This window comes from Dipodomys spectabilis, unplaced genomic scaffold, assembly GCF_019054845.1.
Source record: "Dipodomys spectabilis isolate Male_0828 unplaced genomic scaffold, ASM1905484v1 ptg000714l, whole genome shotgun sequence".
In the NCBI taxonomy this organism is placed as follows: Eukaryota; Metazoa; Chordata; class Mammalia; order Rodentia; family Heteromyidae; genus Dipodomys; species Dipodomys spectabilis.
The window spans coordinates 466,537-487,015 of NW_024871391.1; the positions used below are offsets into that span (position 1 = coordinate 466,537).

Genomic DNA, 20,479 nt, shown 5'->3' on the forward strand with positions numbered 1-20,479 from the left:
GGCTGGGCAAAGAAGGCAGCTGAGCCATTTACAGGGGATAAAGCCCAAGGCACAAATTCTGAGTCATACAGTCATTCCCAGAACACCTAGTGCTCGCCTTCCGGCTTGGGAAGGTGAGGCGGCTTTCTATTCAAAACTGAGGGTCAGGACGTAACAGCAAACAGGGAGGGACTCTTTGTCTTGGCTAATGGTCTCAGACAAGCACAGGAAGGTCCCAGAGAAAGTGACCTGCAACTCAGGGTATGGCGGACATTTCATTTATGGGGGATTCCCAGGTGACCTGTGGTTTCACTATCAGTGTTCTGGGAGGGGGACAAAATTAGGGCCAGAGAACACACCATAGGCACACACAGGCAAACAGCTCATGTTGGGGGTGGGGCCTGTTATTTCCTAGGAGGAAATACGAATTTTAAAAATATGTAAGCAAATGTGTCATTTGCACATCTAAAATTATATAGAAACAATACAGCAACTGCTGGAGATAAAAAAAAAAACACCCTCTGGCTTATTCAGGAAAAACAGCAAATAAGAAATCACCAAAGCCTTATTAGTTAAGTAAAAAAATGACATCCTTTATTTATAGAACTGTGCTAAGCACTGGAGTACATCCGCTATCTTATGTTCTTTAACCGTGTCCTGCGTTATTTTGATGTGTTTGTCTCTAAAATCTTTCATAAAGTTCATTACTCTTTATTGTCCCAATATCCAGGTCAATCTAGGGTTCCTCTTTTCATTTTACATGTGACATGGATGTTAATGAGAGAGATCTCATCAGCATGTTTTTCAAGATTACTTCAAAGTTAAGCCCTGGGAAAAGCATTTCAAGGAAATGACACACCATGACATTTTTGAGAAGCTAAATATCACATTTGGTATTAAAGAAAAAATCAGTACTCCATTTCAGAGGTATGTTCTTAACATTGGACATTATCTGTAATGAATGATCTAGTTCATTGCCATAGCGTTTACTGAAAATGAAGGGTAGACTTGAAAACAGAATTGTTTCAGAAGGAGCAATGGCAGCGGGTGGGAGTCGTTGACTTTCTAGAAGAGATACGTATGTACAGTACAGAATGTAAGCGGGTCCAAGTACACAACTCTGTACATTCCAGAAGCATCCGCTGCGCTTCCCGGACAAGAGCTGCCCTCAGCAAGTCTCGGGGTTCACACTCAGACTCGTATTTCTTAGCTACCTTTGTCTTCCTCGTGACTGCCACCTCTGGGTGAATTCTGACCAGTCTTTTGACAGCATGCTTTGCTCCCAATAAAACAAAATGCTAGAAAAGCATCATCCATAATGTCCGACGGTTGAATTGGGCCAAGTCTTCCGGAAACACCTGTAACCTTAAAAAAGAAAAACAAAAACAATTGTCTTTTTCTTTCCTTCATGGATCAGCCATGCTCCGTCCTGGACACAAAATCAGTCAGGTCTGAATCCACACGCTCATATGTTTTCTTCGTCCAACATTTTGTTGATGCCGTCGCAGAGTTTCTGCAGGTGAGGTTTAAACTTCCCGAAGGGGTTATACAAGGCAGCGAGGAAATCGCAATCTGAGAAATGGTCGAACACGTTGTTAACCCGTCCGTGGGACTTGGTGGTGAGGTGGCGCTGGATGATCTGGTGCAGCAGCTGTCGGCATTCGTCCAGCAGCCGGGACAGCACGTGGCGGTCGAAGGTGTAATCTACCTGGTGGAAGCTCACCACGGTCATGGCCAGCTGATGAACCTTCTTCTTGAATTTCTCCATCAGCGCCAGCTCGTCTTGATTAAACTGGTTGTTCCTGTACAGGATGGCCAGCTTGATGACGGTCTTGATGAGGTTCTTGATGACCCTCTCCGCCTCCTTCTTGTTCTGGGTGTACTCCTTGGTCACCCTGTAGAGCTCATCCAGCACCTCACTGCTGGTGTCATCGATCAGGGTGGTCGCAATCGATTTGGATACCATTTTACCCAGGATCTTCTTCTGAGCCTGCACGGCCAGGTTTTTGGAATTAAAGACATCTGTGGCCACTAAAGATAATAATAAAAAAAAAAAGGTAGGAAGAGAAGCAATAAGTGATGAGTAAATATTACCGAGAATCACATTTTTCTTAAAAAGCCAAACACGAGGAGTAGTTTTCGCTCACTTTCCCGTTATTTGTGGTTTGCCTTTCATCCTGCGATATAAATCTCTAATCAGAAAAAAAAAAAATCCAAAGCTGGGTGCTAGTGGCTCACGCCTGTCATCCTAGCTACTCAGGAGGCTGAGATCTGAGGATCTCGGTTCAAAGCCAGCCCTGGCAGGAAAGACCGTGAGACTCCTATAAACCACTGGAAAACCGGAAGTGGCGCTGTAGCTCAAGTGGTAGAGCGCTCACCTTGAACTGAAGAGCTGAGGGACAGCGCCCAGGCCCAGAGTTCAAGCCCCATGGCCAACCAAAGAAAAAAAAATCCAATTTTTTTCCCTCCATTACCAGACATTAGGTTCTCACTTGTAGAATTAACAGGCTGACATATAACTCCAATATTTTATCTACCGTTCTATATGGTCAATACTGCCGTTAGAAGTTAAAGCTGATACTGTTACCCTTCTTCTCCCTTAGAGAATTGCAGTTCCTAGAGCGTCCACCCCACCACTAGGCGGAGAAGCTGCTCTTCTCTCTGTGCATGCCAGAGAACTTCTTAGCGTAGGCCGCGTGTGGAAAGGAATCGTCTGGTAATGAAGATACAAACATGAAAGACACAGACACTAGATGACCTAGAGGCACCTCTAGTTTGGACAGGTCAGCGGCATAAGGGGCAAAGGACGTATGAGAACAGAGGCTCCTCAAGGGGCCGCTCGATAGGAACTGGAGCAAAGAGAAGCCGCCGCCGCTCTGAAATCCGGACTCACAGTGCTTACCCAGCGGCTCGGTCACTCATTCCTCGGTTTGCGATGTCAGACAGCCATGAAAAGGGTGTCTCAACTGAACTGGGAATGGCGCCCTGAAAATGTTCATGTTTAAACTTCTGAAACCTGAACCGAAACTGCTGAAGAAGAACCGAAATGTATTTTGGAGAAAGAAAAGCGAAAGAGCGTGAGAGATGGCCAGCTCTGTGCAGGCCTCCGGGCTTCTGAGCGTGGTGCGAGTGAAGCAGGCGTTTGTGCCTGCTCCTGTTTTTGACAGTGATCTGGAAGAAGCGTTCGTTCACGCACACCAACTCCTGTGCGAGGAGGGGCTCTCACACCGGGAAGAAGCGTTCGTTCACGCACACCAACTCCTGTGTGAGGAGGGGCTCTCACACCGGCTTGCTTACTGTATCAGTCCCAGAGACGCCTTTCACCTTAGCACTCACGACCGCGACTGCCACAAACAAATCTGCTGACACGAGGCACTTCCACAGCACAGCAGTTCAGCAGTCTGTCTTACGTAGCATTGGAAAGTCCTTGTTCCTAGGCTTTCGGAACCTGGCAGAACTACAAACACCCAGGTGGGATTTACTGCACTGTCTCCTGGATGGACATCGTTATGTGGCGGCCAGCTCCCGCGCCCTGGTCACCAGGCCTGAGAAGGACAGGGCAGGCAGAGGCCTCACTCCCCGGGGGACTTTGAATCCCCCGTGTCTACACCGCGCTTCCTGTGCCCGTGGGGTAGAGGTGGTTAAGTGCTCTCTTCTTTGGGAGTGAGCTTTCTGCCCTTCCCTCCACCGGGAAGGCGTGCATTCAGTAGATTTCTTTTCCGGCATTAGAAAATGCATTTTCTGGGCCACGCAGGGCTTGTGGCTGAGAGTTGCTGGCCAGACATGTGTGGTTTGTGATCATAAAGCAGGGCTCTCTCTCTTTCCCTCTCTTCCCCTCATGAATGGGCCGCTGGGGCTGCTCCTCGGGCTCACTGGTCAGCTGTGCCGGCTCTTCCAGGTCCCCGCCAGGCCCGGCAGGTCTCAGACCTGGTCACGCCGCTCTCTGGGGCCCACGCGGGTGATCTCACCCGCCCAGGCTCTTGGACAGCACCCGAGTGCCACTGACTCCCACAGCCGGAGCCCAGCCTGGACCCCTTCCCAGGCTCGTCTTGCAGAAGCTTCTTTCAAGACTCTGCAGCCATCAGCGCACAGCCCATGTCCAGACCCGAGCCCCAGCCTCTCCCTGGCCCCACGAGGCTCTGCCTCCGTTCTTCACTACCTCAGCCATCCCTCCCACCCTCCGCTCGGGACAGAGGCCTGGGAGTCACCGGCCCTGTCCCCTCCTCCCACTCCGCCTCCCGAGTTTCCACTTCTAGTCCAAGCCCCTGCCGGTCTCTTTCCCACAGCGGCCCGGCCAACGGACATTATCAGCAACTGGTGCCTGGCTTTGCCGCTGCCTCGGCTGCCCCTCCTATTTGACGAGATAGCCCGTTCCAGAAGAATACAGAGAGCTGTTTTCTATTCTACAGATTCGTTCTTGAGTCCTCTTGAAATTAGCTTGGGAAACTTCAGTAAGCAAAGTGAAATCCTCAAAACCTTGTCTACGGATACCTCTGTGCATCTCCAGAGGGGCCGTAACACCTGTCTGTGTGCACATGTGCGTGTATGTGTGTGTATACAAAACTCAGGGTTCCGTCGCAGCCTGTCTCGAGCCTGGAGCCCGACTGGATTTGTTTAGATTTATAATGAGCACTGAGTCTCCTTTGAGCCACAAGCCATCGTGCAATGACCCCCGAGTTTACCACTCAGGACTCCTGACTTCCACCTCTGCGTCTCTCCGTGGCTTCCTGAGCCCTGGGCTCCGGTTCTCGGGGAACGGAGAGGGTGCTGCGTGGTCCTGGTAGCTGTGGGGTGTTTGCTATGGCCACACTCTGCCTTGGTTTCCCACATGGTCCCCGGCTGGAGGCTGGTCTTCCTGTGGCAGGTTTCCATTCTCTTCCCAACAGGGCACGTAACTCTAGGCTGAACACCCCACGCCCTGCTCTGTGCAGACGCTTGGCAGTTAAACCTGTTGCTCACAAGACTTGACATCTTAAGAAAAGGGGGAGGGGGGGGAATTCCTTCCAAAGAACTTATTTGTTGCTTTTTAAAATGCTGTCACAGAAGAGGAACTGTAACTCTGCCTGAGTTGAACTCAGTGAAGTCTCTGTGTTCACACAACCATCTGGCACTTTGCATTTCTCAGTTCTGTAATATCTCCAGCAGGAGTTTGTTAACTTTGACCAAGTGTGCTTCAGTGCTGAAGCTTGAATTCTTGTGTATGGGAGCAGGCCTGTGGAAAAGGCTGTCCTGCCGTAGGGATTCATGGAGACGCTTCTGCCGTTCCTGATCCCTGAGCCCCAGCCTCAGCCAGGCCCCTGAGCAGCGCATTTGGACTTCTGCAGAAACTCTCCTGCTATGGGAAAGACACGGAAGGTGCTCCCTACACAGGCACTGAGTTTTCAGGAGAGTGGGTCGCGGGTCTCAGAAGTACTGGGAGCATTTTAGCCATGACCAGGCCTGCATTCATAAGCGGCACCCTGCCTGTGTGACCCTCGGTCCAGTGTGGGCACGTTCCTTCAACTCGCCGCCTAAACTCTCAAACGGGCACATTTGGGCGGCGTGTGCTGCAAGTAGGCAATGGGCAGAGTTAGTTCTCTTCACAGAAATACAGGCATCAGATTGTGCGTGGAGCCCACAAAAAAAAAATGCTTTCTTCTTTGTGGTGGTGGGGATTGAACCCAGGACCTCATGCTTGCTAAGTAAGTGCTCAACCACTCAGGCTACACCCTCAACCCCATCAAAAAAATGTTTTCAGGAGCTGGGAAGGTGGCTCAGTGGTAGAGCGCTTGCCTTGCATGCATGAGGCCCTGGGTTCAATTCCTCAGCACCACATAAGCAAAAAGAAAAAAGCCGGAAGTGGCGCTGTGGCTCAAGTGGTAGAGTGCTAGCCTTGAGCTGAAGAGCTGAGGGACAGCGCCCAGGCCCAGAGTTCAGGCCCCATGACCGGACCCAAAAAAAAAATTTTTAAAAAAAGTTTTCAGAATGGAACTTATCATATTAACATCTCAAAAAAATGAGAATATGTTCATACACGATACCAGCACAGCAAAATGTGAACAAAGCCTGACTCTAATGCTAGACTTGAAATGGATGTGAAATGAAAGAACCTATTAATCATTACGCAAAACGGACTTTAGGGAACAAATCTTTTTCTGTTCAGACTGAATACATCCTTCTTTATTTACTGCCTTGAATTAAGATGTTTTGATTAAGCTGGGTTTACCTGCATAGTTTCTTAAGGATCTGGAACTTTCCAGTGCAGGTTCTTCCTGGCCAGTCTTCCACTGTGATGTAACTCAAGCCACGCAGACCAACTCCGTGATTTCCTGCGCTCTTTGACCCCAAGCTTCCCACTCTGCAAGAGGTCCTGGCTCCTGACGGATATTCATGCTCGGTGATGTTCAGGAAGCCAGTGGCAGATCTTAAAACCCAGAGCAGCAGTGTACCGGTCATCCTAGCTGCTCAGGAAGCTGAGATCTGAGGATCACGGTTCAAAGCCAGCCAGGGCAGGAAAGTCCCCAAAAGATTCTTATCTCCAATAAACTACTAGAAAACTGGAAGTGGCACTGTGGCTCAAGTGGTAGATTACTCGCCTTGAGCTGGAGAGCTGAGGGGCAGCGCCCAGGCCCTGAGTTCAAGACCCACAACTGACAAAAAAAAACAACCAACCAAACAACCCAGAGCACCAGGGGGAAGACAGGCCACTGAACCCGCCCCCAGCCGGCTCAGGGTCAGCACGTGAGTTCTGGCCCCACCAGGCTGCTCTGGCCACACATAACAAGCACAACCAAACAACACAATTAACACGCATACGGCACGCTCTAGTTGACACGTGCACTGACATGTATGTTGCGCTCTTCAGTTGTAAACTGTTTCCTTTACGTTACTTTGTCTGGCGTTTCTGGTTCGGTCCCTAGCCCTAAGGGGGCCAGATGACAGGACCACGGCTCGGCAGCCGGCAAAACGGAGGTGCACTGCATCTCACGGCACACAGACGCTCCGAGACGGTCTCACTGTCAAGTGAAGTTTCTACCAACGCCGGCAGCTGTGGAATCCCGACGCTTGCTTACTACTCTCCTTCCCCCGATGAGATGACGCCTCGAGCTCAAGGAGGAAGTGTAGGGTTCATACATCAGAGAGCAGAAGCGAAAGATCCCTCCCCCCCGCCCCCCCCAGCCTGACACGGCCTAGCACGCGCCCGGCCGGCGTGAACCTCTCCTTTAACCGACTTTGCTGCCTGGTAAGACAGGAAATGCCTCCCTTCCCCGCACCGCTCTCGGTTTTGTCTGGTTAACTCAGCATCTCTCAGCTGGCCTGGGGTGAGCGATCTGCCCCCCTGAGACCCGTCAGTCTTCTACAGTAACTCCTCAAGGAATGTCAGGAAACCCGTCAACTCCTGAGGTCTGGAGCTTAGCAAAATATGAGCACTCCCGGCTAAGAACACAACTGTACATACGGGACATGAATTATAAACACAGTATGTTTGTGGGGGGTGCTGGGTATTCAACCTGGGGCTTCTCTCAAGCAGTATTTTATGTTTTAAAGGCAAGGGGTGTGTATGGATGGACAGCTGTCTGTCTATCTATCTATAGCAAGGAAATGCATTTAGAAACAAACTCTACTCCTTTCTCCCCTGCTCTTGGACAAAATGGACTGAGTGGCTATTTTGTTGGGAGAAGTAATTATATTTAGTCAATTTAATCCTCACAGCACATGTTCTAGAAGCTTCTCTGCAAATATCCCTAGCCCATCTGTTGGGGTATTTTAGGAGCAGCACCCTCTTGGCCTCCGCTTGGGCATTTCTCAAATACCTTCTTGGCACAACCGTCCCCAGTAACCGTGCTAAAATACTGCCTGAGCCAGGCAGGCTCCAGATGGAGCTGAGTTGGGGGTAAAATGGGATTTGCGAGGCCTAAACACAAACTCAGTTCAAACCTCAAGACACCTCTCGCGCTGATATTCCACCTACAACTCTAAAACCCCCACCGCTTGGCAAAAACAGTGTAATTCATCACTGGGTCTGACCAGGGAGGCCCCGAAGCTTCCTGTGTGTTGGCTGCCCTGTACATCCTCCTGACGCCGGACCTCACCCCCCAAACCTCTCCCACACCCGGGCCTCACCCCCCAAACCTCCCCCCCACCCGGGCCTCACCCCCCAAACCTCCCCCACACCCGGGCCTCACCCCCAAACCTCCCCCACACCCGGGCCTCACCCCCCCCCACCCGGGCCTCACCCCCCAAACCTCCCCCACACCCCCAAACCTCCCCCACACCCGGGCCTCACCCCCCAAACCTCCCCCACACCTGGGCCTCACCCCCCAAACCTCCCCCACACCCCCAAACCTCCCCCACACCCGGGCCTCACCCCCCCACACACCTGGGCCTCACCCCCCCCACACCTGGGCCTCACCCCCCCATACCCGGGCCTCACCCCCCAAACCTCCCCCACACCCGGCCTCACCCCCCAAACCTCCCCCACACCCGGCCTCACCCCCCAAACCTCCCCCACACCCGGGCCTCACCCCCCCCAACCTCCCTCACACCCGGGCCTCACCCCCCCCAACCTCCCCCACACCCGGGCCTCACCCCCCAACCTCCCCCACACCCGGGCCTCACCCCCCCCAACCTCCCTCACACCCGGGCCTCACCCCCCAAACCTCCCCCACACCTGGGCCTCACCCCCCCCAAACCTCCCCCCCACCCGGGCCTCACCCCCCAACCTCCCTCACACCCGGGCCTCACCCCCCCCAACCTCCCCCACACCCGGGCCTCACCCCCCCCAAACCTCCCCTGAGGCTCCATTCAGAACCCATCTCTCCTGCCCAGCCCTTCACGGGAAACTGCTTTGTATCATGTTTATGTGCCTCCGTTTTCCCGGCAAGTAAAATCCTTGTGGTTGGTTGCAATTTATTACTTATTCCTGGCTATCATAAATGCTCAGCTCTTATCTTTAACATGTATCAGCTGGATTAAAATTTTTCCCAAGCCATTTGGTTAAGGAGCAGAAAGATGGAAGGAATGAACTTTTTTTTTCTAAAAGCCAAAATGAAAGGCTATTCATAAATTATATGACCATTAATTATACACCACATTTCAAGTACTCACTCGTAAGAAAGGAGCACCCCAATGCAATGTTTTGAAAAAAAAAAGTACTAAATAAAAAATTATTCTGAATGTGTCATCTGATAACTAAAGAGATGCACTCAAGAAATCATTCGCTAGCTGGGTGCTGGTGGCTCATGCCTGTCATCCTAGCTACTCAGGAGGCTGAGATCTGAGGATTGTGGTTCAAAGCCAGCCAAGCAGGAAAGTCTACGAGACTCTTATCTCCAAGGAACCACCAGAAAACCGGAAGTGGTGCTGTGGCTCAAAGTGTAAGAGGGCTAGTCTTAAGCAAAAGAGCTCAGGGACAGCACCCAGGTCCTGAGTTCAAGCCCCATGACCAACCAAAAGAGAGAGGAAGAGAGAGAGGGAGGGAGGGAGACAGAGAGAAAGAGAATTGACTGATAACATTTGGAACTGGTAAAAATTACTAAATAATCCACTCTCTGGGTGTGGTATAATGTGGACTTTTTTTCAGATGACTTACTCTGGATTAATGTGTGAGATGCTAGAAACTTAAAACAACAATAACAAACCATTTCTTTGTTTTAGTTTGTTAAAAGAAGAAGTTGAAGGTTCAGTTAGGATATTTTGTATTGTTGCCTTCCTGAAACTGGCCAACTTAAAATTATACTTAGAATTAAGAGAGCCACCAAAAGCCAGAAGACAAAGAGCCATGACAGCCATTCTCCGGAGCGAGCCGGAAACATCTCCATCCCAGTGCCTTGTCTTGGGATGAGCTGCTTGTAGTAGATATTTAGGAAAAATAACTAGACATAATCGAGCCGTGTTCACAACAAAACAAGTGACTCTGGTGCCTGGGAGCGGGGAAAGCCCACCCTGCCCACCCTTCTCACTTGGAGGCCAACTCGGAGGCCAAGCGGAGGGAAGGGGTGGGGGACCGGAGGCCCTGAGGAACGGGGCAGGATGGCCACAGCCCGGCCCCACCAGTAGCAGCCAGCGCAACTCCTCCATTAAAAGGGGGAGGGGGAGCCACAGGAATGGAGGGACAAAGGTTGAACAAAAGCAGCGGTGGTACTCACAGGACACCACATTATCCAACTTGTGGATGGGGACGGGCGGGAAAACCTGGGAGAGGGCTGGAGGGAAGGGGCTCACTAGGAAGCAACGCGCGCCGGACTTACGTCACGGTCACATCACCTTTACGACAACAAGTATGAAAATGCGCTTACAAAGCTGCGGCGGGGACGCTCCAGCTCATCAGGTACTTTTTCTTCTCTTTGATGAGATAAAAGTGGCCGTGTAAAGTTCACTGCTGAAATCATTTCAGAGGTCTACCACGCGGTACGGCATTTGCCACAACTTAACTTCTGAGCCTTGGTGACGTTGGAACAGTTAGGAAAGCCCTGTGAGTTTGGAGCTCGCTGTGACTCTGCAGGAAAAGCATCTGACAACCCTGAGTGAGCTGGGTGACCCCCCCTCCCCCCAAGCACTGCAAGGCCAGGCCTCCAGCCATTCTGAGTCACTCTGCCGTCAGAGATCCAGCCAGGGTGCGAGGCGGCCCGCTGCCTCCCAGCCAGTGAGCAGCCCTGGGGCTCCCATTTCCCAGCAGGGCCCCTGGGCTTCTCTGCCTGCCTCTTTCCCTGAGAATGTTCTCAGGTTTCACCCCAGGATCTCTTCCTCTGACAGCCCCAGCCCTTGAGTCCAGGAGACTCCTATCGCAATTAACCGGCAAAAAGCTGGGCTAGAGGCATGGCAGAAGTGGTAGAGAACCAGCTTAGCATGCAAAGCAAGTGTGAGGCCCTGAGTTCAAACCCCAGTACTGCTACTAAATGAGAGAAGAAGAGGGAGACATTTACTAGGCCAGCAAGCAAGCTTGCTTTTGAGTGAGGAAGACTGCTAGCAGTATTCCCTGCTATGAGATGCTGTGGGGCAGGAGCCACCACAGCTGAGTGGTCCCACGCCCCCGGCCTTCGTGCAGAGCAGAAGGCGAGCCGCTGCCATCAGGGGCCAAGGGTTGGCGCAATGGATTCCCAGGAACAGGGGAAGAGACCACCTTTTTCTTTTTTCGTCTGTCGTGGGGCTTGAACTCTGGGCCTGGGCGCTGTCCCTCAGCTCTTCAGCTCAAGGCTAGCGCTCTACCACTTGAGCCACAGCGCCACTTCCCAGTTTTCTGATGGTTTATTGAAGATAAGAGTCTCATGGACTTTCCTGCCCGGGCTGGCTTTGAACTGCGATCCTCAGATCTCAGCCTCCCGGGCAGCTAGGATGACAGGCGTGAGCCACAGGTGCCCGGCTGGAAGCCATCATCTTGGGATGCACACACCGAGCGTCAGACACCCACCGCGCCGCGCTACAAGGCCTCAGCCATCCTGGGTGTTTGCCGCAGGCATCTCAGCCACCTCCTGAACCCGCACCAGCGGGGCAGCCCCCGGTGTGTGACTCCCGGCCCATCTCCACACCTGCTGAGACTTGGGAGATGGCTTAACAATGGCTGGGAAAGCACTTGCCCAGGGGGCCAAGGACCGGGGTTCGATGCCAGAACCACCAGCTTCTGATTGCGATGAGCGTTCCCCCATTACACAACACAACACGGTGAGAGGCTGGGGTGGACATCAGCTCTCATTTGGGGCGTTACAGAGCAAGGCACAGCCACCGTCCCGGCCTGGCCTTGCCTCCCGGCCTGGCCTTGCCTCCCGGCCTGGCCTTGCCTCCCGGCCTGGCCTTGCCTCCCGGCCTGGCCTTGCCTCCCGGCTTGGCCTTGCCTCCCGGCTTGGCCTTGTGTGGCTTCCGGGTTTTTCACCGGGGCCTGCACATCTTCTGAACCTAGGCCTCTCTCCTGCTGAGTAGCACTTCATGTCTTAAAGGCAAAGATGTGCTTTTAGGACAAAATCTGCTGCTTTTCTCCCCTGCGCTTGGCCAAAACAGACGGAGTAACTAGCTAAGGCGATTGCTCATAATTTCGGTACCTTCGATGCCTCCGGCTGCTGGTGGGACCAAGGAAGGAGCTGCTGCTGCGGGGAGACGTGGCCTCCCACCCTACTTTAACCTCTCAGCCTCACAGGCGGCCCGTTCCCAGGCTCCGGTGCCTCTGTTTCCCTAAAGCACACAGATACAGACACACACACACACACACACACACACAGCCACGACTTCACACACACACACTCCTGTACAGGGTGTGTTCTGCTGCGGACACACAAGGCGAACAATTCAGGTCACAGCCAAGGGGAACGTAAGGCTTGAAGAAAAAGTGTCCGGCTCTTCATAGTGAGTAACGGAGTAAATAAACATTTTTCCACTCCATGTGTGCTCGGGTTGTGTGGGGGTGGTAGCCCAGAGCTTTGCCTGCATGTGAGAGGCCAAACCTGATCCTTGGCATCACACATGTGTACGTACAAAAGCCTATAACCATTAAAACGGCATAACAAGAAGACAGAAATCTTGGGTATAAGCAAAATGTGAACTAATCAATCCTTATGTTGAGGATCTACATTCCAAATTCAGACCTTGATCATTTGTCTTCTCTCAGATTTATGTGCCATCTTAGCAGGGTATGGTAGATCTCTTAGCAGGGTATGGTAGATCAAGCTTGTAACCCCAGCTACTCAGGTGAAAAATAGGTTCAAGTTCAAGGCTAGCCTGAGATAAAAGTTAGCAAGATCCCATCTTGACAAATGAGCTGGTTTGCTGGTGCACATCTGTAATCCCAGCTATGAGGTACAGACAGGAGGACAGAGGTCCCACACTGGCCTTGGGGAAAACAAGTTCAGGCCTCTATCCCGAATAAAAGCCAAGAAGTCTGGGCATGGCTCAAGTGGCAGAGTTCTTGCCTAGCAAGCATAAGATCCCCAAATTCAAACTCTAATACTGCCAAAACCAAAACAAACCTGCAAGGGCTTAATGGCACCTAATAAACCATGGGTAGGTTAGGTAATGGGTCAGCCTGTCTTGTTGAGTTGTGGCTCACTGCATTCTGAAACACATCTACACAGGAATACATGCACACACACGCACACACATGCACGCATGTGCACGCACACACACTTTAAATCATTAGGGGTAGCTGGCAAAAGGCACAGCACTCTGGGTGCAGGCCCGGCTAGCTGAGGTATTGGTGACAGCGATTTGTTTGTCTCAGGCCTAAGCCTAAGAAGGACCAGTGCTTTTGCAAGACTTTCTTCACAAATGCAATTGATAGCCTGCTTTACTAGCAAAGTCTTCAATGTGTAGACTCAGAAGAAGTCTGGAATTGAGAAGTCAGAAGAAACCATTTCTCAGAAGGGTTGAGTTTTACATCTGGATTCATGCCTTGTCCTCTGCCACTTCCCCAACCAACTAGCTACCCTTCTCCAATTTTTTTTCCCTCCTAAAGATTGCTTTTATTTTAAATTTTTTTTTTTTTTTTTTTTTTTTTGTCGGTCGTGGGGCTTGAACTCTGGGCCTGGGCGCTGTCCCTCAGCTCTTCAGCTCAAGGCAAGCACTCTACCACTTGAGCTACAGCGCCACTTCCGGTTTTCTGGTGGTTTATTGGAGATAGGAGTTTCATGGTCTCTCCTGCCCGGGCTGGCTTTGAACCGCGATCCTCAGATCTCAGCCTCCTGAGTAGCTAGGATTACAGGCGTGAGCCACCAGCGCCCGGCTCTGCTTTTATTTTAAATTAGACCTAACAAACAATAAGTTGCCCTGGGTTGATTTGCACTCTAGTGGCTAAACCACAGGCCAGACTTCAAGGATGCATAAGACAAGAGATGCTGGGGGCAAACCAAACTGAAGGGGAAAAAAGGAGGGGCAGGCAGTTCAAGCACAGGGCCACCGGCGTCACACACCTTCCCCTGGCGACAGCTACACTACAAGGTTTTCAGTGAGCAAGCGTGCCTGCCTAGATTCGAGAGATAAATCCTCAGTTTCCCAGTATTTTCCCAGGAATGACCCAGGTTAGGAATCTCTAGGCTGAAGTAACACTTATGGGGCTGGGGGGAAAGATGTGAGCCTGAGCATCCAAAAGAGCGGCTTTCTTGAGTGTCCTGGTGCCTAGCACCTGCTGCGGCGGTCAGGTAAACACGTCTTAATGATGGCTTAAAACAAAGCAGAAATAAGCTGGGAACGCAGGAGAAGAGACCACTAACTCTAGCTGATTCTCACGCCTCTCCAAACATGCTCCCTTCTCCCTTCTAAAAACCAACAGGACACCGGCACCACCGCGGGTTTCGCTCTGCATAATACATAAAGCCTGGAAAAAATCAAGAAGGCAACGTGGTTGGCTTTGAACTTCGACGTTCGTCAGACATATTGAAGTGAGTAACAAAGCCCTATTCTCTCCCAAATCTCCCATTTTATTTGTAAGCCTGGAAACGGGCTGGTCACAGCTTTAGGGAACACTTCCTGTCCAAGGGCCCGCGGCTGGCTGCCGGCTGCCCAGCCCGGTGGCCGCCCACACTCCGTCAATCGAGTCATTGAAGAACTCAGAACAGAGTTGCACATTCACAAACTCGGGAGAAATGAAGCCGCAGAAAACATACAGTGAAAACAGGTTGACTATTTCACAAACCAGGTAACAGAAGGTTCCACCAGGAAGACACAGAAGGAAAACAGCAGGTAATATCTCTCTAACGGGGCACGTCCACCAAACACAACCAGGCTCCCCTCCCCGCCACATCGCCCAGCGGATGGAGAAGAGCAACAACTAATTGGATGTATTCCCCTTTTTCTTTGAATTCGGCCCAACTGTGTTTTACAGGAAGAGTGCCTGAGAAGTCTAAAGCAACAAGCACGAAGAGAACGAAACCAAGTCAAAATGTCCGCCGTCAGCTGGCGGACCACAACGCCACAGTAAGTACTCATCTTTGGGAAAGAGAGGAAGATGATCGGGGCTGCAGGCGGGACTCGAGGGCTGGGAGAGGCTTCAGCTAGCCAGCCTCGCCCAGGCGCAGCTATAATTTACCTGGATTAGCCCTGGGATGTGTTGAGACAGGCCACCTGAAATTCCAGCTGAGAGCACCGGGGACTGCCCCGGCCCAGCGCCTCGACCGGCTGTGTGGAGAAGCCTCAGCACACGCTGGGGTCGGGTAGGTGCTGGCCCTTCATTGGCCAGCGCTGCACAGCCCTGGTCCAGCCTTCCCCCGGGAGTCTGACCCTTGTACTGATTCACCCCGGGCTGTCCGGAGAACGCTTGCCTTTCGATGGCTCCCTGGTAGGCTCATCCCACCTGCTCCTAACGGCTCACACCGGGGTTTCTGCCTCGTGATACTTGGCTGCTTTCCCGCACCTCTCCCCTCCTCGGCCTCCTGCTGTGTCAGCCCTAGGCCCCAGCAACACTTGGTCCTCATTCCCCCCAAACCCCTTTCTTGGCTTCCTCCCCCGTTCCAGCTTCCCAGGGGCTCTGTCCCTGCCCTTCCCTCCCTCCCTTAGGTGCACCTGCCCCTAATTCCACTTCCTGGCAAACAGAGGTGCCATTTTAATTATCACCTTTCTCTAAAGAATTTGAGCCCAACGTTTAGACTTGTGGTATGGGGGACAGATGTGTTTTCATCCTAGCTACTTTTATTAAAACAAATTATTGTAAGGGTGATGAACGGGAGGGGCGTTACAGTTACATAAGTGAAGTGAAGAGGACATTTCTTTTTAAACACTGTTACCCCCTTTCTCATCTTCTCCCATTTACCACTCCCGACTCTCCTCCCTCCCAAGTTGTAGAGTTCATTTCCAACATAGTGTCTAGTGAGCATCATTAGTTCACCCTTCTGTGGATCGATACACTTATATTCAAAAACAAAAGGGTACAGAAAACCAAAACAGAAAGAAAAAATAGAAATGACCGCATACGGGACCTACTAAGAACCTCGTTTCCAATTCTTGGAGTTCATGTTGATACGCACTTAGCAATCGGGCTACTGAGATTCCCCTTGATCACAGACTGACTCAATTCTCGTTTAACCCATGGAAGGTGAAAAGGCTTTGTAAGTGCCTTACAATAGGGATGGCCACCTGGGCATTGACATTTTATTCTGAACAAACAACTTCATGGAACAAGGTCCCCGGGTGTGCCCCTCTGCCCCGGTTTGGGAAGGGTTCCGGGCCTCCGGTGCGCACAGCATCTCCCGGGTGGAGCCGTCTGAGCACAGCTTTCTCTCTGTCACCCTGGTATCTCTCCGGATCCCGTAAGGAGGGGTAAAGCCTTGTAGCACACTTCTGCTGTGGTGACAACCATCTCTACCTTAGCTACAGGTGAAATGCAAACTCTCCCGCAACGGCTCTGTTTGCTAGGGTGTGTCAAGTCCTACTCGACACACAGTAAGGTACGGTCTGGATTCCAGACTGCCGAGACAAAGCCACCCTGGCCGAGGTTTTCCAAGACATGTGCTTATATCACAGGAAGAAAAATCATGGGGACAGAGGAAGTCAAGGCCAGAGGGGAAGGAGGGCTTCCCGAGCTCTCAACGTGTGGAGAGCCCTGTAGTCGTGTGATACAGGAGGAACTATCCCTGGCGTCTGGCCAGAGTTCTGTAAGCCCTGGAAATTTCCTGCGTGATAAGGTAGCAGAGCTCCTGTGGCTGCAGCCCTGGCACAGAGCCTCCTAGGCTGGTAGGGGACGGGAGCATCTTCTGTACTGAGCACAGGTCCTCTGCACTCGGCCCCACGGGCCTCCACACCAGGCAGGCAGCTGGTGACGGGAGGGATCCTTGGGTGAGGAGAGGCAGGGGCCTAGGAGGAGGAGGAGGTGGAGAAGGGCCCGTGGTGTCAGCCCGCATGGAAGAGCTGGGGGCTGGGGCAAGAAAGGCCAGCACCTTGTTCTCTGAATCTCTTCTACGAGGCTCTGCTTGAGCTGTGTGTAACGAGCCAGGAAGAGTTCCCATGAGTTGCTCTGGCAGATGATTAAACCTCAAGGGGTGGTCGTGGGGACCTCCAACTTAGAGACTGTTGATGAGCAGTACCAGAGGCGGGTCTGCTTCTGGCCTCTGGGTCTGGTGAGACTAGGCGCCAGCCCGTGGGTCCCCCTCACTCCGCGCGGTCAGCGTCAGACCCGAGGTGGGCTGTGGGAGTTTCCTGCACCATGGTGGGGAATTAGAAAACTGTCTGGCATGGGAAAGTCCTACTCTTGGTGTCAGAGGCGGGGTGAGCGTCCCGGGACGCAGCTGTCTTCCTTTCAGGGCTCGTTTTATGGGCTGGCAGGGAGGGCCGGGGGAAGATACTCCCCACCACTGAGGCAAAGGGATGGACGTTGGACAGGAGTCGGTGGGCATCATGGGCAGTGAATGGAGACTGAGGCACAGCCCGAGCAGTAGCTGCAGGTCCCTGGTATCATCTCCATTCTTCCATGCACCGCCTGAACACACGCTGGACCGCCATAATGAATTCCCACGGTCAGCAGGGAGCTCCTCAAACCCAGCCCCACCCCAACAAAGCCCTCAGAGAAAGCAGAGCCGTCTCCCCAGCGCCCCTGAGGCCAGGCCAGCCACTTCCTCGTCGGGTTCTCCTCCTCCAGCTTCCAAGAAGCCCAAGTCTCCCCTGGATTGCCTCCTACTGAAGAGGTACCCCAATTCTACCTCCCTTATTGGCGCTAGTGACCGATTTTCCCTGTAAATGTGGTTTTCTCAGAAGCTAAGCTCCAGGGCTCCATAATCAGATATTTTACCAGGAGGCAAGGACAGGCCAAACGCAGGGCTAGAAGCCCCCGCGCGCACTGGATGCCAGCTACACATGCTCTTTTCACTGTGTGCTGCTTTTCAGTGGAGCGACCTCTCCGTGTCCTCTGCCTTCACGCAGTCGCTGTGGAACTCACCCTGCTTTTACCACTTCCCCGGGATGGGAATGAGGCCGAGCGCAGGGCTCTGTGCGCTTCAGCGTGATGCACAGCAATGCCCCCCCGTCTGTTCCCGAATTCGTGCACACGGGAAGCCCGGGGCCTCCAACAGCTTTGGGATATAACTCGGTAGTTTTTGGGTTTTTTTCGGATTTAACCTGGAAGAAAGCAGAGTCTCGCTTACTGCCACTCAGAATAAGAACACCGACTTAGACGTCTCCCACCGCGGCAGGTCTGGCAATGCTGGGGTGGGAAGCTGGGTGGCTGCTGAGCCCGGGACGCGGGGACAGCGCGGCCCCGCCGGGGGGGGGACGCGGGGACAGCGCGGCCCCGCGGGGGGGGGGGGAGGGGGGGGGACAGCGCGGCCCCGCCGGGGGGAGGCGGGGGGGGGGGGAGGCGGGGGGGGGGACGCGGGGACAGCGCGGCCCCGCGGGGGGGGGGGGGGGGACGCGGGGACAGCGCGGCCCCGCGGGGGGGGGGGGGGACGCGGGGACAGCGCGGCCCCGCGGGGGGGGGGGGGGGACGCGGGGACAGCGCGGCCCCGCCGGGGGGGGGGGGACGCGGGGACAGCGCGGCCCCGCCGGGGGGGGGGGACGCGGGGACAGCGCGGCCCCGCGGGGGGGGGGACAGCGCGGCCCCGCGGGGGGGGGGGGGACGCGGGGACAGCGCGGCCCCGCCGGGGGGGGGGGGACAGCGCGGCCCCGCGGGGGGGGGGGAGGACAGCGCGGCCCCGCGGGGGGGGGGAGGACAGCGCGGCCCCGCCCGCCCCGCAGCGCGCGCCCCGCGTGGCCGGGGGACCGGGCGCAGACGGCAGCCGCGCGCGGCGACCTGGGCCGACGGAGGCGGGGAGGGACGGCGCCGGCCCTGGCCACGAGGCTGACCTGCCCCGGCTTCCCGGGACTTCGTTAACCACAACGACGACGACGACGACACAACGACAACAACAAGACAACAACATAACAACAACAACAAGACAACAACGACGGCGACAACACAACGACGGCGACGGCGACGGCGCCCCCGCCAGTCACAGACTCGCCAGTTACTTTCAAAGAAACATCGGGCGGCGGAGCTACAGTGCGCGGCGGGCGGCGGGGGGCGGGACGGTGGGGAGCGCCCCACCCGCACCCCGCACCCCGACCCCCCACCCGCACCCCGCACCCCGGCCCCGCACCCCGGCCCCGCACCCCGCACCCCGCACCCCGGCCCCGCACCCCGCACCCCGGCCCCGGCCCCGCACCCCGGCCCCGCACCCCGCACCCCGGCCCCGCACCCCGCACCCCGGCCCCGCACCCCGCACCCCGGCCCCAGCCCCGCACCCCGCACCCCGCACCCCGCACCCCGCACCCCGGCCCCAGCCCCGCACCCCGGCCCCGGCCCCGCACCCCGGCCCCGCACCCCGGCCCCGGCCCCGCACCCCGGCCCCGCACCCCGGCCCCGCACCCCGCACCCCGCACCCCGGCCCCGCACCCCGCACCCCGGCCCCGCACCCCGCACCCCGACCCCGCACCCCGGCCCCGCGCCCCGCACCCCGCACCCCGGCCCCGCTCCCGCTCCCGACCCCCCGCGGGGCCCGACCGGGGCTCAGGCTCTCGGGTCCTCGCGAGCGCGTGGCGCCTCCGCCCGGCAGAGCGCCCGCGGGCCGGCCGGGGACGGGACGGGACGGGGCGGGGCGGACGCGGGGACGGGAGGGACGCGGGGACGGGGCGGGGCGGACGCGGGGACGGGCCCGGGGCTCACCTTCCCGGGGCTCCTCGGCCTCGCTCTGCATGGCCGGCGGCGCCGCTCCGTCCCTGCGCTGCGGCCGAGCGGGAGCTGCGCCGCGGGACCGCCCGGGGCGGGGCGGGAGCTGGGGAAAGTTCCCGGAGCCGGCGAATCACCGCGGGGCGCGCCGAGGGGCCCCTGCCGGCCGGCGCGGACGCGCGCAGGGGGCGGGAGGCGGGGCGCAGGGCGCAGGGGGCGGGGGGCAGGGCGCAGGGGGCGGGAGGCGGGGCGCAGGGCGCAGGGCGCAGGGCGCAGGGGACGATGTGCAGGGGCGCAGGGCGCAGGGGTGTAGTGGGTGCAGGGGGTGGGGGTAGGGGGCGCAGGGCGCAGGGCGCAGGGGGCGGGGCGCAGGGGACGATGTACCGGGGCGCAGGGCGCAGGGGCACAGGGCGCAGGGGACGATGTGCAGGGGCGCAGGGCGCAGGGGTGTAGTGGGTGCAGGGGGTGGGGGTAGGGGGCGCAGGGCGCAGGGCGCAGGGGGCGGGGCGCAGGGGACGATGTACCGGGGCGCAGGGCGCAGGGGCACAGGGCGCAGGGGACGATGTGCAGGGGCGCAGGGCGCAGGGGTGTAGTGGGTGCAGGGGGTGGGGGTAGGGGGCGCAGGGGCACGGGGCGCAGGGCACAGGGCGCGCAGGGGGCACAGGGGTGTAGTGGGTGCAGGGGGTGGGCGCAGGGGGCACAGGGTGCAGGGCGCAGGGGTGTAGTGGGTGCAGGGGGTGGGGGTAGGGGGCGCAGGGCGCAGTGGGTGCAGGGGGTGGGGGTGGGGGTGGGGGTAGGGGGCGCAGGGGCGCAGTGGGTGCAGGGGGTGGGGGTAGGGGGCGCAGGGGGTGGGGGTAGGGGGCGCAGGGGCGCAGGGGGTGGGGGTAGGGGGTGCAGGGGGCAGGTGCA

The 20,479-nt window shown here is 55.9% G+C and overlaps 1 protein-coding gene across 4 annotated transcripts in view; it reads right to left on the reverse strand.

Moving 5' to 3' along the window:
- Positions 1-551: 551 nt before the first annotated feature.
- Positions 552-20,479, reverse strand: part of Tnfaip8 (TNF alpha induced protein 8) — a 64,243-nt gene continuing 44,315 nt past the window's right edge. For 3 of the 4 annotated variants that reach the window (XM_042672495.1, XM_042672494.1, XM_042672493.1), the window contains exon 2: positions 552-2,010. In XM_042672495.1, the coding sequence (XP_042528429.1) occupies positions 1,445-2,010 (566 nt within the window). In that variant the 3' untranslated portion in view covers positions 552-1,444. Of the gene's footprint in view, positions 2,011-19,567; positions 19,653-20,479 lie in introns of those variants that run through there. The other variant, XM_042672492.1, reaches the window with a different exon arrangement.